The following is a 26,589-nucleotide window of genomic DNA, read 5'->3' as shown; positions in this document are numbered from 1 at the left end:
TAACCCTGCCCCATAGAGACCCCTGCCCTATAACCCTGCCCTATAGAAACCCCTGGCCCCATATCCCCCCCATAAGGAACCCTGCCCCTATAAGCCCTTCCCTGACCCCATAACTTATAGGGCACAGAGGGGGGGACCCCCTGACCCTATAATCCCACCCCTGACCCTATAACTTATGGGTCTCAGTGGGGGGGACCCCCTGCCCCTATGAGCCCACCCCTGACCCCATAACTTATGGGGCACAGAGGGGGGACCCCCTGACCCTATAAGCCCACCCCTGACCCTATAACTTATGGGTCTCAGTGTGGGAACCCCCTGCCCCTATAATCCCACCCCTGACCCCATAACTTATGGGGCGCAGAGGGGGGACCCCCTGCCCCTATAATCCCACCCCTGACCCCATAACTTATGGGTCTCAGTGGGGGGGACCCCCTGACCCCATAACTTATAGGGCACAGAGGGGGGCCCATAAGCCTTCCCCTGACCCCATAACTTATGGGTCTCAGTGTGGGAAACCCCTGACCCTATATTCCCACCCCTGACCCCATAACTTATGGGTCTCAGTGGGGGGGACCCCCTGACCCTATAATCTCACCCCTGACCCCATAACTTATGGGTCTCACTGGGGAAACCCCTGACCCTATAAGCTCTCCCTGACCCCATAACTTATAGGGCACAGAGGGGGGGACCCCCTGACCCTATAAGCCCACCCCTGACCCTATAACTTATGGGTCTCAGTGTGGGAACCCCCTGCCCCTATAATCCCACCCCTGACCCCATAACTTATGGGTCTCATTGGGGGAACCCACTGACCCTATAACTTATAGGGCACAGAAGGGGGACCCCCTGACCCTATATTCCCACCCCTGACCCTATAACTTATGGGTCTCAGTGGGGGGACCCCCTGACCCCATAACTTATAGGGCACAGAGGGGGGCCCATAAGCCTTCCCCTGACCCTATAACTTATGGGTCTCAGTGTGGGAAACCCCTGACCCTATATTCCCACCCCTGACCCCATAACTTATGGGTCTCAGTGGGGGGGACCCCCTGACCCTATAAGCCCACCCCTGACCCCATAACTTATGGGTCTCATTGGGGGGACCCCCTGACCCCATAACTTATGGGGCACAGAGGGGGGAACCCCTTGACCCTATAAGCCCACCCCTGACCCTATAACTTATGGGGCACAGAGGGGGGGACCCCCTGACCCCATAACTTATAGGGCACAGAGGGGGGCCCATAAGCCTTCCCCTGACCCTATAACTTATGGGGCACAGAGGGGGGACCCCCTGACCCTATATTCCCACCCCTGACCCCATAACTTATGGGTCTCAGTGGGGAGACCCCTATCCCCTATATGGGGGGCAGAGGGGGGCCCATAAGCCTTCCCCTGACCCCATAACTTATGGGTCTCAGTGGGGGGACCCCCTGACCCTATAAGCCCACCCCTGACCCCATAACTTATGGGTCTCAGTGGGGAGACCCCTATCCCCTATATGGGGGGCAGAGGGGGGCCCATAAGCCTTCCCCTGACCCCATAACTTATGGGTCTCAGTGGGGGGACCCCCTGACCCCATAACTTATGGGGCGCAGAGGGGTGACCCTACACTGAGCGTGTTGGAGTTATGGGGTGCCGAGTACCAGGAATCCAACGCTCTGCTGGCCCGACCCCAAGGGATGGAGCTGCTGGAGGCTTTGGGGCGACGGGAGCGATGCCCCATAAGTGTCGTGGGCTCCATCACTGGAGATGGGAAGGTGGTTATGGGGTCTATGGGGTCTATGGGGTCTGTGGGGTCTATGGGGCTAATGGGGGCATTGGGGTCAATGGGGTCATTGGGGTCTATGGGGTCTATGGGGTCTGTGGGGTCTATGGGGTTAATGGGATCAATGGGATCAATGGGGTTAAAGGGGGCATTGGGGTCTGTGGGGTCTATGGGGTCTATGGGGTCTATGGGGTCAATGGGGTCTATGGGGTCATTGGAGTCAATGGGGTCTATGGGATCATTGGGGTCTATGGGGTCAATGGGGATCAATGGAGTCAATGGGGATCAATGGGAATCAATGGGGATCAATGGGATCAATGGGGTCTATGGGGTCATTGGGGTCTATGGGGTCAATGGGATCAATGGGGTCAATGGATGGAGCTGCTGGAGGCTTTGGGGCGACGGGAGCGATGCCCCATAAGTGTCGTGGGCTCCATCACTGGAGATGGGAAGGTGGCTATGGGCTCTGTGGGGTCTATGGGGTTAATGGGGTCAGTGGGGTCTATAGGGTCTATGGGGTCTATGGGGTCAATGGGTTAAATGGGGTTAATGGGGGCATTGGGGTCTATGGGATCATTGGGATCAATGGGATCAATGGGATCTATGGGGTCTATGGGGTCAATGGGTTAAATGGGGTTAATGGGGGCATTGGGGTCTATGGGATCATTGGGATCAATGGGATCAATGGGATCTATGGGGTCTATGGGGTCATTGGAGTCTATGGGGTCTATGGGGTCATTGGAGTCTATGGGGTCAATGGGATCAATGGGGTCATTGGGGTCTATGGGGTCTATGGGGTTAATGGGATCATTGGGGTCTGTGGGGTCTATGGGGTCATTGGGGTCTATGGGGTCAATGGGATCAATGGGGGACATTGGAGTCAATGGGGTCTATGGGGTCTATGGTGTCAATAGGGCCAATGGGGTCTATGGGGTCTATGGGGTCTATGGGGTCTATGGGGTCAATGGAGTCAATGGGATCAATGGGATCAATGGGGTTAATGGGGGCATTGGGGTCTATAGGGTCAATGGGGTCTATAGGGTCTATGGGGTCTATGGAGTCAATGGGGTCTATGGGGTCTATGGGGGCATTGGGGTCTATAGGGTCAATGGGGTCTATGGGGTCTATGGGGTCATTGGGGTCTATAGGGTCAATGGGGTCTATGGGGTCTATGGGGTCTATAGGGTCTATGGGGTCATTGGGGTCTATGGGGTCAATGGAGTCAATGGGATCAATGGGATCAATGGGGTTAATGGGGGCATTGGGGTCTATAGGGTCAATGGGGTCTATAGGGTCTATGGGGTCTATGGAGTCAATGGGGTCTATGGGGTCTATGGGGGCATTGGGGTCTATAGGGTCAATGGGGTCTATGGGGTCTATGGGGTCATTGGGGTCTATAGGGTCAATGGGGTCTATGGGGTCTATGGGGTCTATAGGGTCTATGGGGTCATTGGGGTCTATGGGGTCAATGGGATCATTGGGGTCTGTGGGGTCTATGGGGTCAATGGGTTAAATGGGGTTAATGGGGGCATTGGGGTCTATGGGATCATTGGGATCAATGGGATCGATGGGGTCTATGGGGTCTATAGGGTCAACAGGGTCTATAGGGTCTATGGGGTCTATTGGGTTAATGGGATCAATGGAGTCAATGGGGTCAATGGGGTCTATGGGGTCTATGGGGTCATTGGGGTCTATGGGGTCAATGGGATCAATGGGGTCAATGGATGGAGCTGCTGGAGGCTTTGGGGCGACGGGAGCGATGCCCCATAAGTGTCGTGGGCTCCATCACTGGAGATGGGAAGGTGGTTATGGGATCTGTGGGGTCTATGGGGTCTGTGGGGTCTATGGGGCTAATGGGGGCATTGGGGTCATTGGGGTCATTGGGGTCTATGGGGTCTATGGGGTCAGTGGGGTCTATGGGGTCATTGGAGTCAATGGGGTCAATGGGGTCTATGGGGTCAATGGGATCAATGGGGATCAATGGGGTCTATGGGGTCAATGGAGTCAATGGAGTCTATGGGGTCATTGGGGTCTATGGGGTCAATGGGGTCATTGGGGGCATTGGGATCAATGGGGTCTATGGGGTCTATGGGGGCATTGGGATCAATGGGGTCTATGGGGTCTATGGGATTTATGGGGCCAATGGGGTCTATGGGATCAATAGGGTCAATGGGGTCTATGGGGTTTATGGGGACAGTGGGGGATATTGGAGTCTATGGGGTCTATGGGGCCAGTGGGGTCTATGGGGCCAGTGGGGTCTATGGGGTCAATGGGGTCTATGGGGTCTATGGGGGTCTATGGGGTCAATGGGGATCAATGGAGTCAATGGGGATCAATGGGAATCAATGGGGATCAATGGGATCAATGGGGTCTATGGGGTCATTGGGGTCTATGGGGTCAATGGGATCAATGGGGTCAAGGGATGGAGCTGCTGGAGGCTTTGGGGCGACGGGAGCGATGCCCCATAAGTGTCGTGGGCTCCATCACTGGAGATGGGAAGGTGGCTATGGGCTCTGTGGGGTCTATGGGGTCTATGGGGTCTGTGGGGTCTATGGGGTCTATGGGGTCTATGGGGTTAATGGGGGCATTGGGGTCTATGGGGCCAATGGGGTCTATAGGGTCTATGGGGTCTATGGGATCAATAGGGTCTATGGGGTCAATGGGGTCTATGGGGCCTATGGGGTCATTGGGGTCTATAGGGTCAATGGGGTCTATGGGGGCATTGGGGTCTATGGGGTCTATGGGGTCATTGGGGTCTATGGGGTCTATGGGGTCAATGGGGTCTATGGGGTCAATGGGATCAATGGGATCAATGGGGTCAATGGGGATCAATGGGAGTCAATGGGGCCATTGGAGTCAATGGGAGTCAATGGGAATCAATGGGGATCAATGGGGATCAATGGAGTCAATGGGAGTCAATGGGTCCATTGGAGTCAATGGGTCCATTGGAGTCAATGGAGTCAATGGGATCAATGGGAATCAATGGGGATCAATGGGAGTCAATGAGTCCATTGGGGTCATTGGGGTCTATGGGGACACTGGAGTCTATGGGGCCAGTGGGGTCTATGGGGGTCTGTGGGGTCAATGGGGATCAATGGGGTCAATGGGGCCAATGGGATCAATGGGGATAAATGGGATCAATGGGGTCTATGGGGTGAATGGGGTCTATGGGGTCTATGGGGATCAATGGAGTCAATGGGAGTCAATGGGTCCATTGGAGTCAATGGAGTCTATGGGGTCTGTGGGGTCTATGGGGTCTATGGGGCCAATGGGGATCAATGGAATCAATGGGAATCAATGGAATCAATGGGGTTCAATGGGGATCAATGGGAGTCAATGGGTCCATTGGAGTCAATGGGAGTCAATGGGATCAATGGGTCCATTGGAGTCTATGGGGTCTGTGGGGTGTATGTTGGATATAGGGCCGATGTTTTGGGGTGTGTTTTGGGGTCCAGGTGGTGCTGGTGGATGACCTGGATGCTCCGGTGTTGGAGGGGGGGTCCCACGAGGGGCTGCCCACCCCCGTCAACCTGAAGCTGGAATGGGTGCTGGGGGGCATGCCCCGAAAGGTGATGGATAGGGTATATGGGGTCTATGGGGTTATATGGGGTTATATGGGGTCTATGGGGTCTATGGGGTTATATGGGGTCTATGGGTTATATGGGGTTATATGGGGTTATATGGGGTCTATGGGGTATATGGGGTCTATGGGGTATATGGGGTATATGGGGTCTATGGGGTTATATGGGGTTATATGGGGTTATATGGGGTCTATGGGGTATATGGGGTCTATGGGTTATATGGGGTCTGTGGGGTATATGGGGTTATATGGGGTTATATGGGGTGGGGGGTTATATGGGGTTATATGGGGTCTATGGGGTCTATGGGGTTATATGGGGTCTATGGGGTCTATGGGGTTGTATTGGGTCTATGGGGTCTATGGGGTCTATGGGTTATATGGGGTCTATGGGGTATATGGGGTCTATGGGGTATATGGGGTTATATGGGGTCTATGGGGTTATATGGGGTGGGGGGGTTATATGGGGTCTATGGGGTCTATGGGGTTATATGGGGTCTATGGGGTATATGGGGTTATATTGGGTCTATGGGGTCTATGGGGCGGGGGGTTATATGGGGTTATATGGGGTCTATGGGGTATATGGGGTTATATTGGGTCTATGGGGTCTATGGGTTATATGGGGTCTATGGGGTCTATGGGGTTATATGGGGTCTATGGGGTCTATGGGGTTATATGGGGTCTATGGGGTATATGGGGTCTATGGGGTTATATGGGGTCTATGGGGTATATGGGGTCTATGGGGTATATGGGGTCTATGGGTTATATGGGGTCTATGGGGTCTATGGGGTCTATGGGGGTATATGGGGTCTATGGGTTATATGGGGTCTATGGGTTATATGGGGTCTATGGGGTTATATGGGGTGGGGGGTTATATGGGGTGGGGGGTTATATGGGGTCTATGGGGTTATATGGGGTTATATGGGGTCTATGGGGTTATATGGGGTATATGGGGTGGGAGACCCTAATATGGGGGGGGGGGGGACCCTAAATGAACCCCAATGTGGATGGGGGGGGGGCTAAAGAGGTGGGAGACCCCAATATGGGGAGGGGATGGGGTGGGTTTAATGAACGACCCTCATTAATGACCCCTCATTAATGATCCCATATTAATTAATGACCCTAATTAATAACCCCAGGAGTTCCGGCTGCACTCGTCCCCCCCCCATTTGATCCCATTGTCGCTGCCCCCTGGTCTTAAAGTGGCCGCGGCCTTAGAAAGGATCCTAAAACTGCCGGCAGTGGGGAGTAAGAGGTACCTGACCAATAAGGTGGGCGTCATACGTGTGTCATGTGTGTTACATGGATGTTACATGTATGTTATGTGTGTTATGTGTGTGTTATATGGGGTTCTATGGGGTTATATGGGGTTCTATGGGGTTCTATGGGGTTCTATGGGGAGTAAGAGGTACCTGACCAACAAGGTGGGTCCTACAACCCCATAACCCACCCCATAACCCCATAAACCCATAATATAACCCCATAACCCCATAACCCATAATATAACCCTATAAACCCCATAACCCACCCCATAACCCCATAATATAACCCCATAACCCCATAACAGCACCCCATAACCCTATAACCCCATAATATAACCCCATAAACCCCATAATATAACCCTATAAACCCATAACCCACCCCATAACCCCATAACCCACCCCATAACCCCATAAACCCCATAATATAACCCTATAACCCCATAATATAACCCCATAACCCCATAACATCACCCCATAACCCATAAACCCCATAACCCCTTCTCAGACCCTATATCCCCCTGTCATGTGTGTTATATGGGGTTCTATGGGGTTCTATGGGGTTCTATGGGGTTGTATGGGGTTATATGGGGTTCTATGGGGTTCTATGGGGTTATATGGGGAGTAAGAGGTACCTGACCAACAAGGTGGGCGTCATACGTGTGTCATGTGTGTTACATGTATGTTACATGTATGTTATGTGTGTTATGTGTGTGTTATATGGGTTATATGGGGTTCTATGGGGTTATATGGGGTTATATGGTGTTATATGGGGTTATATGGGGAGTAAGAGGTACCTGACCAACAAGGTGGGCGTCATACGTGTGTCATGTGTGTTACATGGATGTTACATGTATGTTATGTGTGTTATGTGCGTGTTATATGGGGTTATATGGGGTTATATGGGGTTATATGGGGTTATATGGGGTTCTATGGGCTTATATGGGGAGTAAGAGGTACCTGACCAACAAGGTGGGCGTCATACGTGTGTCATGTGTGTTACATGGATGTTATGTGTGTTATATGGGGTTATATGGGGTTATATGGGGTTATATGGGGTTCTATGGGGTTATATGGGGGTTCTATGGGGGTTCTATGGGGTTGTATGGGGGTTATATGGGGTTATATGGGGTTGTATGGGGTTATATGGGATTATATGGGGTTCTATGGGGTTCTATGGGGTTGTATGGGGTTCTATGGGGTTATATGGGGTTGTATGGGGTTATATGGGGTTCTATGGGGTTCTATGGGGTTATATGGGGCTCTATGGGGTTATATGGGGTTCTATGGGGTTCTATGGGGTTCTATGGGGTTCTATGGGGTTATATGGGGCTCTATGGGGTTATATGGGGTTCTATGGGGTTCTATGGGGTTATATGGGGTTCTATGGGGTTATATGGGGCTCTATGGGGTTATATGGGGTTCTATGGGGTTCTATGGGGTTATATGGGGAGTAAGAGGTACCTGACCAACAAGGTGGGCGTCATACGTGTGTCATGTGTGTTACATGGATGTTACATGTATGTTATGTGTGTTATGTGTGTTATATGGGGTTCTATGGGGTTCTATGGGGTTCTATGGTGTTCTATGGGGTTCTATGGGGTTCTATGGGGTTCTATGGGGTTCTATGGGGTTCTATGGGGTTATATGGGGTTATATGGGGTTATATGGGCATCAGTGGGGAGTAAGAGGTACCTGACCAACAAGGTGGGTCCCATAACCCCATAACCCATAATATAACCCTATAAACCCCATAATATAACCCTATAAACCCCATAATATAACCCCATAAACCCCATAACATAACCCTATAAACCCCATAACCCACCCCATAACCCCATAACCCTATAACCCCATAACCCCATAACCCTCCCCATAACCCTATAAACCCCATAACCCATAATATAACCCTATAACAGCACCCCATAACCCTATAACCCCATAATATAACCCCATAACCCTATAAACCCATAACCTCACCCCATAACCCCATAACCCCCTCTCAGACCCCATAACAGTCTCTTAAACCCCATAGCCACTTCTCAGACCCCATAACCCCCTATCAGACCCCATAACCTCACCCCATAACCCTCTCTTAAACCCCATAACCCCCTCTCAGACCCTATACCCCCCTTCCTGACCCTATAACCCCCTCTCAGACCCCATATCCCCTTTGTGACCCCATAACCTCCCTTCCTGACCCCATATCCCCCTCTCAGACCCTATATCCCCCTTCCTGACCCTATATCCCGCTATCAGACCCCATAACCTCACCCCATAACCCCATAGCCCCCTCTCAGACCCTATAACCCCCTCTTAAACCCCATAACCCCCTCTCAGACCCCATAGCTCCCTTCCTGACCCCATAACCCCCTGTCAGACCCCATAACCTTGACTCAGACCCTATATCCCCCTTCCTGACCCTATAACCAGACCCCATAACCCCATAACCCCATAACCCCATAACCCCATAACCCCATAACCCCATAACCCCCTCTCAGACCCCATAACCCCCTCTCAGACCCCATAACCTTGACTCAGACCCTATATCCCCCTTCCTGACCCTATAACCAGACCCCATAACCCCATAACCCCATAACCCTAAAACCCCATAACCCCCTCTCAGACCCCATAACCCCCTATCAGACCCTATATCCCTGACCCCATAACCCCCTCTCAGACCCCATATCCCCCTCTCAGACCCCATAGTCCCCTCTCAGACCCCATAACCTTGACTCAGACCCTATATCCCCCTTCCTGACCCCATAACCTCACCCCATAACCCCATATCCCCCTCTCAGACCCTATATCCCCCTTCCTGACCCCATAACCCCCTCTCAGACCCCATAACCCCCTCTCAGACCCCATATCCCCTTTGTGACCCCATAACCTCCCTTCCTCACCCCATAGCCCCCTCTCAGACCCCATATCCCACCCCATAACCCCATATCCCCCTCTCAGACCCTATAGCTCCCTCCCTGACCCTATATCCCCCTTCCTGAACCTATAGCCCCCTCTCAGACCCCATAACCCCCTTCCTGACCCCATAACCTCACCCCATAACCCCATAACGCCCTCTCAGACCCTATAACCCCCTCTTAGACCCCATAGTCCCCTCTCAGACCCTATACCCCCCTCTCAGACCCTATAACCCCCTCTCAGACCCCATAACCTCACCCCATAACCCCATAGCCCCCTCTCAGACCCCATAGCTCCCTTCCTGACCCCATAACCCCATCTCAGACCCCATAATCCCCTTTGTGACCCCATAACCTCACCCCATAACCCCCTTATTTCCCCTATAGGTTGACCGTTCCGTTACAGGCCTGGTTGCCCAACAACAATGTGTGGGTCCCCTTGACACCCCATTGGCCGACGTGGCCGTGGTGGCTTTATCCCATTACGAGCTTATGGGGTCGGCCACGTCTATAGGGGAACAGCCCATAAAGGGGCTCCTGGACCCCGCAGCCGGAGCCAGGTTGGCCCTATGTGAGGCATTAACCAACCTCTGCTTCGCTCGGGTCACACACATCAAGGTGGGTTATGGGGTGGGCTATGGGGTTATGGGGTGGGCTATGGGGTTATGGGGTGGGCTATGGGGTTATGGGGTGGGCTATGGGGTTATGGGGTGGGATATGGGGTCTGAGAGGGGGCTATGGGGTTATGGGGTGGGATATGGGGTCTGAGAGGGGGCTGTGGGGTTATGGGGTGGGATATGGGGTGGTTATAGGGTCAGTGGGGTGGGTATAGGGTCAGTGGGATAGCTAAAGGATCAGTGGGGTCAATGGGGTGGTTATAGGGTCAATGGGGTGGGTATAGGGTCAGTGGAGTGGTATTAGGGTCAGTGGGGTGGTTATAGGGTCAGTGGGGTCAATGGGGTGGGTATAGGGTCAATGGGGGCAGTGGGGTGGTTATAGGGTCAGTGGGGTCAATGGGATGCTTATAGGGTCAATGGGGGCAGTGGGGTGGTTATAGGGTCAGTGGGGTGGTTATAGGGTCAATGGGGTGGGTATAGGGTCAATGGGGGGTAGTTGGCATATGCCCCCCCTATAACCCCATATCCCCTCTATAACCCCATATCCCCCCCCTATAACCCCATATCCCTCCCCTATAACCCCATATCCCCCCTATAACCCCATATAACCCCATATCCCCCCTATAACCCCATATCCCCCCCTATAACCCCATATAACCCCATATCCTCCCCATATAACCCCATATAACCCCATATCCCCCCATATAACCCCATAACCTGACCCTATAACTTCCGACCCCACAGGACGTGAAGTGCTCGGCCAACTGGATGTGGGGCAGTAAATGGGGCGGGGAGGGGGCGGCGCTGGTGGCGGCCTGTAGGGCCATGGTGGGAGCAATGGAGGCCATCGGGGTGGCCGTGGATGGAGGCAAAGACTCGCTCAGCATGGCCGCCAGAGTGGGAGACGACACCGTCATGGCGCCAGGTGGGTTATGGGGTTTTTATGGGGTTTTTATGGGGGTTTTATGGGGTTTTTAGGGGTTTTTATGGGGTTTTTATGGGGTTTTTATGGGGTGATGGGGATTCAAGATGGCGGCCGTTGTCATGGGGATTCAAGATGGCCGCCGTGGTGGTGGTGATTCAAGATGGCGGCCGTTGTCATGGGGGTTGATGGGGATCCAAGATGGCGCCCGGTGGGTTATGGGGTTTTTATGGGGTTTTAAGGGGGTTTTTATGGGGTTTTTATGGGGTGATGGGGATTCAAGATGGCGGCCGTTGTCATGGGGATTCAAGATGGCGGTCATGGGGGGAATTCAAGATGGCCGAAAGAGTAGGAGATGACACTGTCATGGCGCCCGGTGGGTTATGGGGTCGGATTATGGGGTTATGGGGTTTTTAGGGGGGTTTTATGGGGTGATGGGGATTCAAGATGGCCGCCGTGGTGGGGATTCAAGATGGCGGCCATGGTGGGGATTCAAGATGGCGGCTGTTGTCATGGGGATTCAAGATGGCGGCCATGGGGGGTGATTGGGATTCAAGATGGCCGAAAGAGTAGGAGATGACACTGTCATGGCGCCCGGTGGGTTATGGGGTCGGATTATGGGGTTATGGGGTTTTTATGGGGTTTTTATGGAGTTTTTATGGGGTTTTTATGGGGTGATGGGGATTCAAGATGGCCGCCAGAGTGGGAGATGACACCGTCATGGCGCCCGGTGGGTTATGGGGTCGGGTTATGGAGGTTTTATGGGGTTTTTATGGGGTTTTTATGGGGTTTTTATGGGGTGATGGGGATTCAAGATGGCCGCCGTGGTGGGGATTCAAGATGGCGGTCGTTGTCATGGGGATTCAAGATGGCGGCCATGGGGGGTGATTGGGATTCAAGATGGCCGAAAGAGTAGGAGATGACACTGTCATGGCGCCAGGTGGGTTATGGGGTTTTTATGGGGTTTTTATGGGGTTTTTATGGGGTTTTTATGGGGTGATGGGGATTCAAGATGGCCGCCGTGGTGGGGATTCAAGATGGCGGCTGTTGTCATGGGGATTCAAGATGGCGGCCGTTCTCATGGGGGTTGATGGGGATTCAAGATGGCGCCCGGTGGGTTATGGGGTTTTTATGGGGTTTTAAGGGGGTTTTTATGGGGTTTTTATGGGGTGATGGGGATTCAAGATGGCGGCCGTTGTCATGGGGATTCAAGATGGCGGCCATGGGGGGTGATGGGGATTCAAGATGGCGGCCATGGGGGGTGATTGGGATTCAAGATGGCCGAAAGAGTAGGAGATGACACTGTCATGGCACCCGGTGGGTTATGGGGTTTTTAGGGGGTTTTTATGGGGTTTTAGGGGGTTTTTATGGGGTTTTTATGGGGTGATGGGGATTCAAGATGGCCGCCGTGGTGGGGATTCAAGATGGCGGCTGTTGTCATGGAGATTCAAGATGGCGGCCGTGGTGGTGGGGATTCAAGATGGCCGCCGTGGTGGTGGGGATTCAAGATGGCGGCCGTTGTCATGGGGGTTGATGGGGATTCAAGATGGCGGCCTGTGTGGAGAATGACACTGTCATGGCGCCCGGTGGGTTATGGGGTTTTTAGGGGGTTTTTATGGGGTTTTTATGGGGTTTTTATGGGGTTTTTATGGGGTGATGGGGATTCAAGATGGCCGCCGTGGTGGGGATTCAAGATGGCGGCTGTTGTCATGGGGATTCAAGATGGCGGCTGTTGTCATGGAGATTCAAGATGGCGGCCGTTGTCATGGGGATTCAAGATGGCGGCCGTGGTGGGGATTCAAGATGGCGGCCGTTGTCATGGGGATTCAAGATGGCGGCCGTGGTGGGGATTCAAGATGGCGGCCATGGGGGGTGATGGGGATCCAAGATGGCGCCCGGTGGGTTATGGGGTCAGGGGTTATGGGGGCGATGCTGACCTGTGACCTTTGACCCCGTGACCTTTAGGCACCCTGGTGATCTCGGCCTACGCCGCCTGCCCCGACATCACGGCAACGGTCAGCCCCGACCTCAAGTGCCCCAATGGGAGAGGTAGGGACCCATAGGGACCCATAGAGACCCATAGAGACCCATAGAGACCCATAGAGACCCATAGAGACCCATAGAGACCCATAGGGACCCATAGAGACCCATAGAGACCCATAGAGACCCATAGGGACCCATAGAGACCCATAGGGACCCATAGGGACCCATAGAGACCCATAGAGACCCATAGAGACCCATAGAGACCCATAGGGACCCATAGAGACCCATAGAGACCCATAGAGACCCATAGGGACCCATAGAGACCCATAGAGACCCATAGGGACCCATAGGGACCCATAGAGACCCATAGGGACCCATAGAGACCCCATAGAGACCCATAGAAACCCTATAGAAACCCTATAGACCCCATAGAGACCCTATAGAAACCCTATAGACCCCATAGAGATACATAGGGACACATAGACCCCATAGGGACCCATAGAGACCCATAGAGACACATAGAGACCCCATAGAGACCCATAGAAACCCTATAGAAACCCTATAGACCCCATAGAGACCCATAGAGACCCTATAGAGACCCTATAGAAACCCTATAGAAACCCTATAGACCCCATAGAGACCCATAGAGACCCTATAGAGACCCTATAGAAACCCTATAGACCCCATAGAGATACATAGGGACACATAGACCTCATAGGGACCCATAGAGACCCATAGAGACCCTATAGACCCCATAGAGCCCTATAGGGCCACAACCTACTCCATAGGGCCATAACCCACCCCATAGGGCCCTATAGGGCTCTATAGGGCTCCATCCTGCCCCATAGCGCCATATAGGGCACCTCCCCACCCCATAACCCCCATAGGTCCCTATAGGGCTCCATCCCACCCCATAGGGCCCTATAGGGCTCCAACACACCCCATAACCCCCCATAGGGTCCTATAGGGCTCCTCCCCACCCCATAACCCCCATAGGTCCCTATAGGGCTCCTCCCCACCCCATTGGGCCTATAGGATCACAGCCCACCCCATAGGGCCTTATAGGATCACAGCCCACCCCATAGGGCCCTATAGGGTCACAGCTCACCCCATAGGGCCTTATAGGGTCACAGCCCACCCCATAAGGCCCTATAGGATCACAGTCCATCCCATAGGGCCCTATAGGGTCACAGCCCACCCCATAGGGCCTTATAGGGTCACAGTCCACCCCATAGGGCCTTATAGGATCACAGCCCACCCCATAGGGCCTTATAGGATCACAGCCTACCCCATAGGGCCTTATAGGATCACAGCCCACCCCATAGGGCCTTATAGGATCACAGCCCACCCCATAGGGCCTTATAGGATCACAGCCCACCCCATAGGGCCCTATAGGGTTTCTCCTTGACCCCATAACCATTCTGTGCCCCTATAGGGCTCCTCCCCACCCCATAGGGCCTTATAGGGTCACAGCCCACCCCATAGGGCCCTATAGGGTTTCTCCTTGACCCCATAACCTTTATGTGCCCCTATAGGGCTTCTCCTGACCCCATAACCCCCATAGGTCCCTATAGGGCTCCTCCCCACCCCATAGGGCCTTATAGGGTCACAGCCCACCCCATAGGGCCCTATAGGGTCACAGCCCACCCCATAGGTCCCTATAGGGCTCCTCCCCACCCCATAGGGCCTTATAGGGTCACAGCCCACCCCATCGGGCCCTATAGGGTTTCTCCCAGCCCCATAGAGCCCTATAGGGTTTCTCCCAGCCCCATAGAGCCCTATAGGGTTTCTCCCAGCCCCATCGGGCCCTATAGGGTTTCTCCCAGCCCCATAGAGCCCTATAGGGTTTCTCCCAGCTCCATAGGGCCCTATAGGGTTTCTCCCAGCCCCATCAGGCCCTATAGGGTTTCTCCCAGCCCCATAGGGCCCTATAGGGTTTCTCCCCACCCCATAGGGCCTTATAGGGTCACAGCCCACCCCATAGGGCCTTATAGGGTCACAGCCCACCCCATCGAGCCCTATAGGGTTTCTCCCAGCCCCATAGGGCCCTATAGGGTCACAGCCCACCCCATAGGGCCTTATAGGGTCACAGCCCACCCCATCGGGCCCTATAGGGTTTCTCCCAGCCCCATCGGGCCCTATAGGGTTTCTCCCAGCCCCATAACCGTCCTTTAATCCTATAGGGTCTCTGCTTTGGGTTGCCCTAAACCCGGGCCGGCACCGTTTGGGGGGCAGCGCTTTGGCCCAGGTCTATTCCCAAATAGGGGATTCCTGCCCCGACCTCGACGACCCTAAAACACTCGTGGCCGCTTTTAGGGTCACCCAGGAGCTGCTGCAAGGTAAGGACTTATAGGGTCATAGGGGGAGGGGGTCTGCTATGGGGCTATATGGGGTGGGGATGGGGTTTGGGGTCTGCTATGGGGCTATATGGGGTGGGGATGGGGTTTGGGGTCAATGGAAGGGATTTGGGGTCAGCTATGGGGGATATGGGGTGGGGAAGGGATTTGGGGTCAGCTATGGGGCTATATGGGGTGGGGAAGGGATTTGGGGTCTGCTATGGGGGGATATGGGGTGAGGAAGGGATTTGGGGTCAGCTATGGGGGATATGGGGTGGGGAAGGGGTTTGGGGTCAGCTATGGGGGATATAGGGTGAGGAAGGGATTTGGGGTCAGCTATGGGGCTATATGGGGTGGGGATGGGGTTTGGGGTCAATGGAAGGGATTTGGGGTCAGCTATGGGGGATATGGGGTGGGGATGGGGGTTTGGGGGTCAATGGAAGGGATTTGGGGTCAGCTATGGGGGGATATAGGGTGAGGAAGGGATTTGGGTCAATGGAAGGGATTTGGGGTCTGCTATGGGGCTATATGGGGTGGGGAAGGGATTTGGGGTCAATGGAAGGGATTTGGGGTCTGCTGTGGGGGGTTATGGGGTCCCTATAAGAGCTATGGGGTCCCTATAAGGTCTATGGGGTCCCTATAAGAGCTATGGGGTCCCTATATGGGTTATGGGGTCCCTATAAGAGCTATGGGGTCCCATTGTGGGGTTATGGGGTCCCTATAAGAGCTATGGGGTCCCACTGTGGGGTTATGGGGTCCCTATAAGAGCTATGGGGTCCTTATAAGAGCTATGGGGTCCCATTGTGGGGTTATGGGGTCCCTATAAGAGCTATGGGGTCCTTATAAGAGCTATGGGGTCCCTATAAGAGCTATGGGGTCCCATTACAGGGTTATGGGGTCCCTATAAGAGCTATGGGGTCCCATTGTGGGGTTATGGGGTCCCTATAAGAGCTATGGGGTCCCACTGTGGGGTTATGGGGTCCCTATAAGAGCTATGGGGTCCCATTGTGGGGTTATGGGGTCCCTATAAGAGCTATGGGGTCCTTATAAGAGCTATGGGGTCCCTATAAGGGGTTTGGGGTCCCTATAAGAGCTATGGGGTCCCATTGTGGGGTTATGGGGTCCCTATAAGAGCTATGGGGTCCTTATAAGAGCTATGGGGTCCCTATAAGGGCTATAGGGTCCCTATAGGGGTTATGGGGTCCCTATAAGGTTATGGGGTCCTTATAGGGTCTCATATAGGGTCACTGTCCCCTCAGATCGTCTGTTAATGTCCGGTCATGACAGTGATGGGGGCCTTGGGGTCCCTATAAGGGGTCTCTATAAGGGCTATAGGGTCCCTATATGGCATTAGGGTCCCTATAGGGGTTATAGGGTCCCTATAAGGTTATGGGGTCCCTATAGGGTCTCATATAGGGTCATTGTCCCCCCAGACCGTCTGTTAATGTCGGGCCATGACATGAGTGATGGGGGCCTTGGGGTCCCTATAAGGGGTCCCCATAAGCACTATGGGGTCCCTATAAGGCTTATAGGGTCCCTATAAGGTTATGGGGTCCCATATGGGGTCCCTATAAGGTTATAGGGTCTCATATAGGGTCATTGTCCCCCCAGACCGTCTGTTAATGTCCAGCCATGACATCAGTGACGGGAGCCTTGGGGTCCCTATAAGGGCTATAGGGTCCCTATAAGAGCTATGGGGTCCCTATAAGGGCTATAGGGTCCCTATAAGAGCTATGGGGTCCCATTGTGGGGTTATGGGGTCCCTATAAGGTTATGGGGTCCCTATAGGGTCTCATATAGGGTCATTGTCCCCCCAGACCGTCTGTTAATGTCGGGCCATGACATGAGTGATGGGGGCCTTGGGGTCCCTATAAGGGGTCCCCATAAGCACTATGGGGTCCCTATAAGGCTTATAGGGTCCCTATAAGGTTATGGGGTCCCATATGGGGTCCCTATAAGGTTATAGGGTCTCATATAGGGTCATTGTCCCCCCAGACCGTCTGTTAATGTCGGGCCATGACATGAGTGATGGGGTCCTTATAAGGGGTCCCTATAAGGGGTCTCTATAAGGGCTATAGGGTCTCTATAAGGGCTATGGGGTCCCATATGGGGTCCCTATAAGGTTATGGGGTCCTTATAGGGTCTCATATAGGGTCACTGTCCCCCCAGACCGTCTGTTAATGTCCGGCCATGACATCAGTGATGGGGGCCTTGGTATCCCCATATGGGGTCCCTATAAGCACTATGGGGTCCCTATATGGCATTAGGGTCCCTATAAGGGTTATGGGGTCCCATATGGGGTCCCTATAAGGTTGTGGGGTCCTTATAGGGTCTCATATAGGGTCACTGTCCCCCCCCAGACCGCCTGTTAATGTCAGGCCATGACATCAGTGATGGGGGGCCTTGGTATCCCCATATGGGGTCCCTATAAGCACTATGGGGTCCCTATATGGCATTAGGGTCCCTATAAGGGCTATGGGGTCCCATATGGGGTCCCTATAAGGTTATGGGGTCCTTATAGGGTCTCATATAGGGTCATTGTCCCCCCAGACCGTCTGTTAATGTCAGGCCATGACATGAGTGATGGGGGCCTTGGGGTCCCTATAAGGGGTCCCCATAAGCACTAGGGGGTCCCTATAAGGCTTATAGGGTCCCTATAAGGTTATGGGGTCCCATATAGGGTCCCTATAAGGTTATGGGGTCCTTATAGGGTCTCATATAGGGTCACTGTCCCCTCAGACCGTCTGTTAATGTCCGGCCATGACATCAGTGACGGCGGCCTATTGACCTGTGTGCTGGAAATGGCCTTTGCTGCCAACTGCGGGATCAGCATCGACTTCAGCACCACCGGCATGGACAGCGACCGTAAGGGATCAATGGGAGCCTATGGGAGGATAGACATCAATGGGAGCCTATGGGAGTATGGACATCAATGGGAGCCTATGGGAGTATAGACATCAATGGGAGCCTATGGGAGTATAGACATCAATGGGAGCCTATGGGAGTATAGACACCAATGGGAGCCTATGGGAGTATAGACATCAATGGGAGCCTATGGGAGGAGGGACACCAATGGGAGCCTATGGGAGTATAGACATCAATGGGAGCCTATGGGAGTATAGACATCAATGGGAGCCTATGGGAGTATAGACATCAATGGGAGCCTATGGGAGTATAGACATCAATGGGAGCCTATGGGAGTATAGACATCAATGGGAGCCTATGGGAGTATAGACATCAATGGGAGCCTATGGGAGGAGAGACACCAATGGGAGCCTATGGGAGTATAGACACCAATGGGAGCCTATGGGAGTATAGACATCAATGGGAGCCTATGGGAGTATAGACATCAATGGGAGCCTATGGGAGTATAGACATCAATGGGAGCCTATGGGAGGATAGACATCAATGGGAGCCTATGGGAGTATAGACATCAATGGGAGCCTATGGGAGGAGAGACACCAATGGGAGCTTATGGGAGTATAGACATCAATGGGAGCCTATGGGAGTATAGACATCAATGGGAGCCTATGGGAGTATAGACACCAATGAGAGCCTATGGGAGTATAGACATCAATGGGAGCCTATGGGAGTATAGACACCAATGGGAGCCTATGGGAGTATAGACATCAATGGGAGCCTATGGGAGTATAGACATCAATGGGAGCCTATGGGAGTATAGACACCAATGGGAGCCTATGGGAGTATAGACATCAATGGGAGCCTATGGGAGGAGAGACATCAATGGGAGCCTATGGGAGTATAGACATCAATGGGAGCCTATGGGAGGAGAGACACCAATGGGAGCCTATGGGAGTATAGACACCAATGGGAGCCTATGGGAGTATAGACACCAATGGGAGCCTATGGGAGTATAGACACCAATGGGAGCCTATGGGAGGAGAGACATCAATGGGAGCCTATGGGAGTATAGACACCAATGGGAGCCTATGGGAGTATAGACATCAATGGGAGCCTATGGGAGTATAGACACCAATGGGAGCCTATGGGAGGAGAGACACCAATGGGAGCCTATGGGAGTATAGACATCAATGGGAGCCTATGGGAGTATAGACATCAATGGGAGCCTATGGGAGTATAGACACCAATGGGAGCCTATGGGAGTATAGACATCAATGGGAGCCTATGGGAGGAGAGACACCAATGGGAGCCTATGGGAGTATAGACATCAATGGGAGCCTATGGGAGTATAGACATCAATGGGAGCCTATGGGAGGAGAGACACCAATGGGAGCCTATGGGAGTATAGACATCAATGGGAGCCTATGGGAGTATAGACATCAATGGGAGCCTATGGGAGTATAGACATCAATGGGAGCCTATGGGAGTATAGACACCAATGGGAGCCTATGGGAGTATAGACATCAATGGGAGCCTATGGGAGTATAGACACCAATGGGAGCCTATGGGAGTATAGACATCAATGGGAGCCTATGGGAGTATAGACATCAATGGGAGCCTATGGGAGTATAGACACCAATGGGAGCCTATGGGAGTATAGACATCAATGGGAGCCTATGGGAGTATAGACATCAATGGGAGCCTATGGGAGTATAGACATCAATGGGAGCCTATGGGAGTATAGACATCAATGGGAGCCTATGGGAGTATAGACATCAATGGGAGCCTATGGGAGTATAGACACCAATGGGAGCCTATGGGAGGATAGACATCAATGGGAGCCTATGGGAGTATAGACATCAATGGGAGCCTATGGGAGTATAGACATCAATGGGAGCCTATGGGAGGAGAGACATCAATGGGAGCCTATGGGAGTATAGACATCAATGGGAGCCTATGGGAGTATAGACACCAATGGGAGCCTATGGGAGTATAGACATCAATGGGAGCCTATGGGAGGAGAGACATCAATGGGAGCCTATGGGAGGAGAGACATCAATGGGAGCCTATGGGAGTATAGACACCAATGGGAGCCTATGGGAGGAGGGACACCAATGGGAGCCTATGGGAGGAGAGACAGCAATGGGAGCCTATGGGAGTATAGACACCAATGGGAGCCTATGGGAGTATAGACACCAATGGGAGCCTATGGGAGTATAGACATCAATGGGAGCCTATGGGAGTATAGACACCAATGGGAGCCTATGGGAGGATAGACATCAATGGGAGCCTATGGGAGTATAGACATCAATGGGAGCCTATGGGAGTATAGACATCAATGGGAGCCTATGGGAGGAGAGACATCAATGGGAGCCTATGGGAGTATAGACATCAATGGGAGCCTATGGGAGGAGAGACACCAGTGGGAGCCTATGGGAGTATAGACATCAATGGGAGCCTATGGGAGTATAGACATCAATGGGAGCCTATGGGAGTATAGACACCAATGGGAGCCTATGGGAGTATAGACATCAATGGGAGCCTATGGGAGGATAGACACCAATGGGAGCCTATGGGAGTATAGACATCAATGGGAGCCTATGGGAGTATAGACATCAATGGGAGCCTATGGGAGGAGAGACAGCAATGGGAGCCTATGGGAGTATAGACATCAATGGGAGCCTATGGGAGTATAGACATCAATGGGAGCCTATGGGAGTATAGACATCAATGGGAGCCTATGGGAGTATAGACATCAATGGGAGCCTATGGGAGTATAGACACCAATGGGAGCCTATGGGAGTATAGACATCAATGGGAGCCTATGGGAGTATAGACATCAATGGGAGCCTATGGGAGGAGAGACAGCAATGGGAGCCTATGGGAGTATAGACATCAATGGGAGCCTATGGGAGTATAGACATCAATGGGAGCCTATGGGAGTATAGACACCAATGGGAGCCTATGGGAGGATAGACATCAATGGGAGCCTATGGGAGTATAGACATCAATGGGAGCCTATGGGAGTATAGACATCAATGGGAGCCTATGGGAGTATAGACATCAATGGGAGCCTATGGGAGGAGAGACATCAATGGGAGCCTATGGGAGTATAGACATCAATGGGAGCCTATGGGAGTATAGACATCAATGGGAGCCTATGGGAGTATAGACATCAATGGGAGCCTATGGGAGGATAGACATCAATGGGAGCCTATGGGAGAATAGACATCAATGGGAGCCTATGGGAGTATAGACACCAATGGGAGCCTATGGGAGTATAGACACCAATGGGAGCCTATGGGAGTATAGACATCAATGGGAGCCTATGGGAGTATAGACACCAATGGGAGCCTATGGGAGGAGGGACATCAATGGGAGCCTATGGGAGTATAGACATCAATGGGAGCCTATGGGAGTATAGACATCAATGGGAGCCTATGGGAGTATAGACACCAATGGGAACCTATGGGAGGAGAGACATCAATGGGAGCCTATGGGAGGATAGACATCAATGGGAGCCTATGGGAGGAGAGACATCAATGGGAGCCTATGGGAGTATAGACACCAATGGGAGCCTATGGGAGTATAGACATCAATGGGAGCCTATGGGAGTATAGACATCAATGGGAGCCTATGGGAGTATAGACATCAATGGGAGCCTATGGGAGTATAGACATCAATGGGAGCCTATGGGAGGAGAGACACCAATGGGAGCCTATGGGAGTATAGACACCAATGGGAGCCTATGGGAGTATAGACATCAATGGGAGCCTATGGGAGTATAGACACCAATGGGAGCCTATGGGAGTATAGACATCAATGGGAGCCTATGGGAGTATAGACACCAATGGGAGCCTATGGGAGTATAGACATCAATGGGAGCCTATGGGAGTATAGACATCAATGGGAGCCTATGGGAGTATAGACACCAATGGGAGCCTATGGGAGGAGAGACACCAATGGGAGCCTATGGGAGTATAGACATCAATGGGAGCCTATGGGAGTATAGACATCAATGGGAGCCTATGGGAGTATAGACATCAATGGGAGCCTATGGGAGGATAGACATCAATGGGAGCCTATGGGAGTATAGACACCAATGGGAGCCTATGGGAGTATAGACACCAATGGGAGCCTATGGGAGTATAGACATCAATGGGAGCCTATGGGAGGATAGACATCAATGGGAGCCTATGGGAGTATAGACATCAATGGGAGCCTATGGGAGTATAGACACCAATGGGAGCCTATGGGAGGATAGACACCAATGGGAGCCTATGGGAGTATAGACATCAATGGGAGCCTATGGGAGTATAGACATCAATGGGAGCCTATGGGAGGAGAGACATCAATGGGAGCCTATGGGAGTATAGACATCAATGGGAGCCTATGGGAGTATAGACACCAATGGGAGCCTATGGGAGTATAGACACCAATGGGAGCCTATGGGAGTATAGACACCAATGGGAGCCTATGGGAGTATAGACATCAATGGGAGCCTATGGGAGTATAGACATCAATGGGAGCCTATGGGAGGAGAGACATCAATGGGAGCCTATGGGAGGAGGGACACCAATGGGAGCCTATGGGAGTATAGACATCAATGGGAGCCTATGGGAGTATAGACATCAATGGGAGCCTATGGGAGTATAGACACCAATGGGAGCCTATGGGAGTATAGACACCAATGGGAGCCTATGGGAGTATAGACACCAATGGGAGCCTATGGGAGTATAGACATCAATGGGAGCCTATGGGAGTATAGACACCAATGGGAGCCTATGGGAGGATAGACATCAATGGGAGCCTATGGGAGTATAGACACCAATGGGAGCCTATGGGAGTATAGACATCAATGGGAGCCTATGGGAGTATAGACATCAATGGGAGCCTATGGGAGGATAGACATCAATGGGAGCCTATGGGAGTATAGACATCAATGGGAGCCTATGGGAGTATAGACATCAATGGGAGCCTATGGGAGTATAGACATCAATGGGAGCCTATGGGAGTATAGACATCAATGGGAGCCTATGGGAGGATAGACATCAATGGGAGCCTATGGGAGTATAGACATCAATGGGAGCCTATGGGAGTATAGACATCAATGGGAGCCTATGGGAGTATAGACACCAATGGGAGCCTATGGGAGTATAGACATCAATGGGAGCCTATGGGAGTATAGACATCAATGGGAGCCTATGGGAGTATAGACATCAATGGGAGCCTATGGGAGGAGAGACACCAATGGGAGCCTATGGGAGTATAGACATCAATGGGAGCCTATGGGAGTATAGACACCAATGGGAGCCTATGGGAGTATAGACATCAATGGGAGCCTATGGGAGTATAGACACCAATGGGAGCCTATGGGAGTATAGACATCAATGGGAGCCTATGGGAGTATAGACATCAATGGGAGCCTATGGGAGTATAGACATCAATGGGAGCCTATGGGAGTATAGACATCAATGGGAGCCTATGGGAGTATAGACACCAATGGGAGCCTATGGGAGTATAGACACCAATGGGAGCCTATGGGAGTATAGACATCAATGGGAGCCTATGGGAGTATAGACACCAATGGGAGCCTATGGGAGGATAGACATCAATGGGAGCCTATGGGAGTATAGACACCAATGGGAGCCTATGGGAGTATAGACATCAATGGGAGCCTATGGGAGTATAGACATCAATGGGAGCCTATGGGAGGATAGACATCAATGGGAGCCTATGGGAGTATAGACATCAATGGGAGCCTATGGGAGTATAGACATCAATGGGAGCCTATGGGAGTATAGACATCAATGGGAGCCTATGGGAGTATAGACATCAATGGGAGCCTATGGGAGGATAGACATCAATGGGAGCCTATGGGAGTATAGACATCAATGGGAGCCTATGGGAGTATAGACATCAATGGGAGCCTATGGGAGTATAGACACCAATGGGAGCCTATGGGAGTATAGACATCAATGGGAGCCTATGGGAGTATAGACATCAATGGGAGCCTATGGGAGTATAGACATCAATGGGAGCCTATGGGAGGAGAGACACCAATGGGAGCCTATGGGAGTATAGACATCAATGGGAGCCTATGGGAGTATAGACACCAATGGGAGCCTATGGGAGTATAGACATCAATGGGAGCCTATGGGAGTATAGACACCAATGGGAGCCTATGGGAGTATAGACACCAATGGGAGCCTATGGGAGTATAGACATCAATGGGAGCCTATGGGAGGAGAGACATCAATGGGAGCCTATGGGAGTATAGACATCAATGGGAGCCTATGGGAGGAGAGACATCAATGGGAGCCTATGGGAGGAGAGACACCAATGGGAGCCTATGGGAGTATAGACATCAATGGGAGCCTATGGGAGTATAGACATCAATGGGAGCCTATGGGAGTATAGACACCAATGGGAGCCTATGGGAGTATAGACATCAATGGGAGCCTATGGGAGTATAGACATCAATGGGAGCCTATGGGAGCTGTGACCCCTGCCTGACCTGTGACCCCTGCCTGACCTGTGACCCCATGGTGACCTGTGACCCCTGCCTGACCTGTGACCCCTACCTGACCTGTGACCCCATGTTGACCTGTGACCCCATGGTGACCTGTGACCCCATGATGACCTATGACCCCATGATGACCCCGACCTCATGATGACCCCGACCCCATGATGACCTATGACCCCATGATGACCCTGTGTTGACCTATGACCCCATAGTGACCCCTGACCCCATGTTGATCCCTGACCCCATACTAACCTCTGACCCCATGACCCTATGATGACCCCATGTTGACCTCTGACCCCATGTTGACCTATAACCCCTCCCTGACCCCATGATGACCCTGACCCCATGATGACCCTGACCCCACGTTGACCTCTGACCCCATGTTGACCTATGACCCCTCCCTGACCCCACAGTGACCTCTGACCCCATTTTGACCTCTGACCCCATATTGACCCTATGACACCACACTGACCTCTGACCCTGACCTGACCTCTGACCCCATACTGACCTCTGACCCCATGTTGACCTATGACCCCATGATCCCACCCTGACCTTTGAACCCATGACCTCTCTCTGACCCCATGACCCCTCTCTGACCTCTGACCCCATGACCCCTCTCTGACCCGTGACCACTGTCTGACCTCTGACCCCATGACCCTACGACCTCACCCTGACCCCATGACCCCCATGCCCCCTCCGTGACCCCATGACCCCACGGTTAACCTTTGACCTCTGACCCCATCCCCCAGCCCTGGCGCTGCTGTTCTCGGAGGAGCCGGGTTTGGTGCTGGAGGTGAAGGAGGACGACGCGGCCGCCATCTTGGATCGGTACCACAGCCAGGGGGTCAGCTGCCGCCATATTGGAACCAGCGGATCCATAGGGCCCCATGCTGAGGTACGGGGTTATATGGGGTTATATGGGGTTATATGGGGTTCTATGGGGTTCTATGGGGTTCTATGGGGTTATATGGGGTTCTATGGGGTTATATGGGGTTATATGGGGGGTATATGGGGTTATATGGGGTTATATAGGGTGGCTATGGGGTCCTTATGGGGTCATAATGGGGTTATATGTGGTCATAATGGGGTTATATGGGGTCAGCTGCCGCCATATTGGAACCAGCGGATCCATAGGGCCCAATGCTGAGGTAGGGGGTTATATGGGGTTCTATGGGGTTCTATGGGGTTATATAGGGTGGCTATAGGGTCCTTATGGGGTCATAATGGGGTTATATGGGGTGGTTATGGGGTCCTTATGGGGTTATATGGGGTTATATGGGGTCAGCTGCCGCCATATTGGAACCAGCGGATCCATAGGGCCCAATGCTGAGGTACGGGGTTCTATGGGGTTCTATGGGGTTATATGGGGTTCTATGGGGTTCTATGGGGTTCTATGGGGCTCTATGGGGTTCTATGGGGTTATCTGGGGTTATATGGGGTTGTATGGGGTTATATGGGGTTATATGGGGTTCTATGGGGCTCTATGGGGGTTATATGGGGTTATATGGGGTTATATGGGGTCCTTATAGGGTTATGGGGTCATATAGGTCCCTTATAGGGTCCTTATGGGGTCCCTATGGGGTTATGGGGTTATAGGGTCCCTATAGGGTCTCAATAGTGCCCTTATGGGGTTATGGGGCTCTTATGGGGTCCCTATGGGGCTATAGGGTCCCTATAGGTCCCTTATAGGTCCCTTATAGGGTCCTTATGGGGTCACTATGGGTCTATAGGGTCACTATAGGGTCCTTATGGGGTCATATGGGGTCCTTATGGGGTCATATAGCATCCTTATGGGGTCTTATGGAATTATGGGGTCCTTATGGG

At 52.5% G+C, this 26,589-nt stretch overlaps 1 protein-coding gene across 6 annotated transcripts in view; it reads left to right on the top strand.

Annotated features, from left to right (window-relative positions):
• PFAS (phosphoribosylformylglycinamidine synthase) overlaps positions 1–26,589 on the top strand; it is a 119,456-nt gene that overhangs the window by 74,646 nt on the left and 18,221 nt on the right. For 5 of the 6 annotated variants that reach the window (XM_085534512.1, XM_085534513.1, XM_085534515.1 and 2 more), the window contains 9 exons: positions 1,596–1,757; positions 5,221–5,334; positions 6,482–6,613; positions 9,907–10,137; positions 10,881–11,061; positions 13,024–13,107; positions 15,225–15,380; positions 18,117–18,242; positions 25,515–25,660. In XM_085534512.1, coding sequence (XP_085390638.1) covers positions 1,596–1,757; positions 5,221–5,334; positions 6,482–6,613; positions 9,907–10,137; positions 10,881–11,061; positions 13,024–13,107; positions 15,225–15,380; positions 18,117–18,242; positions 25,515–25,660 — 1,332 coding nt within the window. Of the gene's footprint in view, positions 1–1,595; positions 1,758–5,220; positions 5,335–6,481; positions 6,614–9,906; positions 10,138–10,880; positions 11,062–13,023; positions 13,108–15,224; positions 15,381–17,737; positions 17,824–18,116; positions 18,243–25,514; positions 25,661–26,589 lie in introns of those variants that run through there. The other variant, XM_085534517.1, reaches the window with a different exon arrangement.

Source organism: Coturnix japonica, unplaced genomic scaffold (assembly GCF_054131305.1).
Source record: "Coturnix japonica strain WE unplaced genomic scaffold, WE-NBRP24 Scf084, whole genome shotgun sequence".
Classification (NCBI taxonomy): domain Eukaryota; kingdom Metazoa; phylum Chordata; class Aves; order Galliformes; family Phasianidae; genus Coturnix; species Coturnix japonica.
Note: the sequence above shows the minus strand (reverse complement) of the source record. Positions and strands in the feature narration are given on the sequence as shown.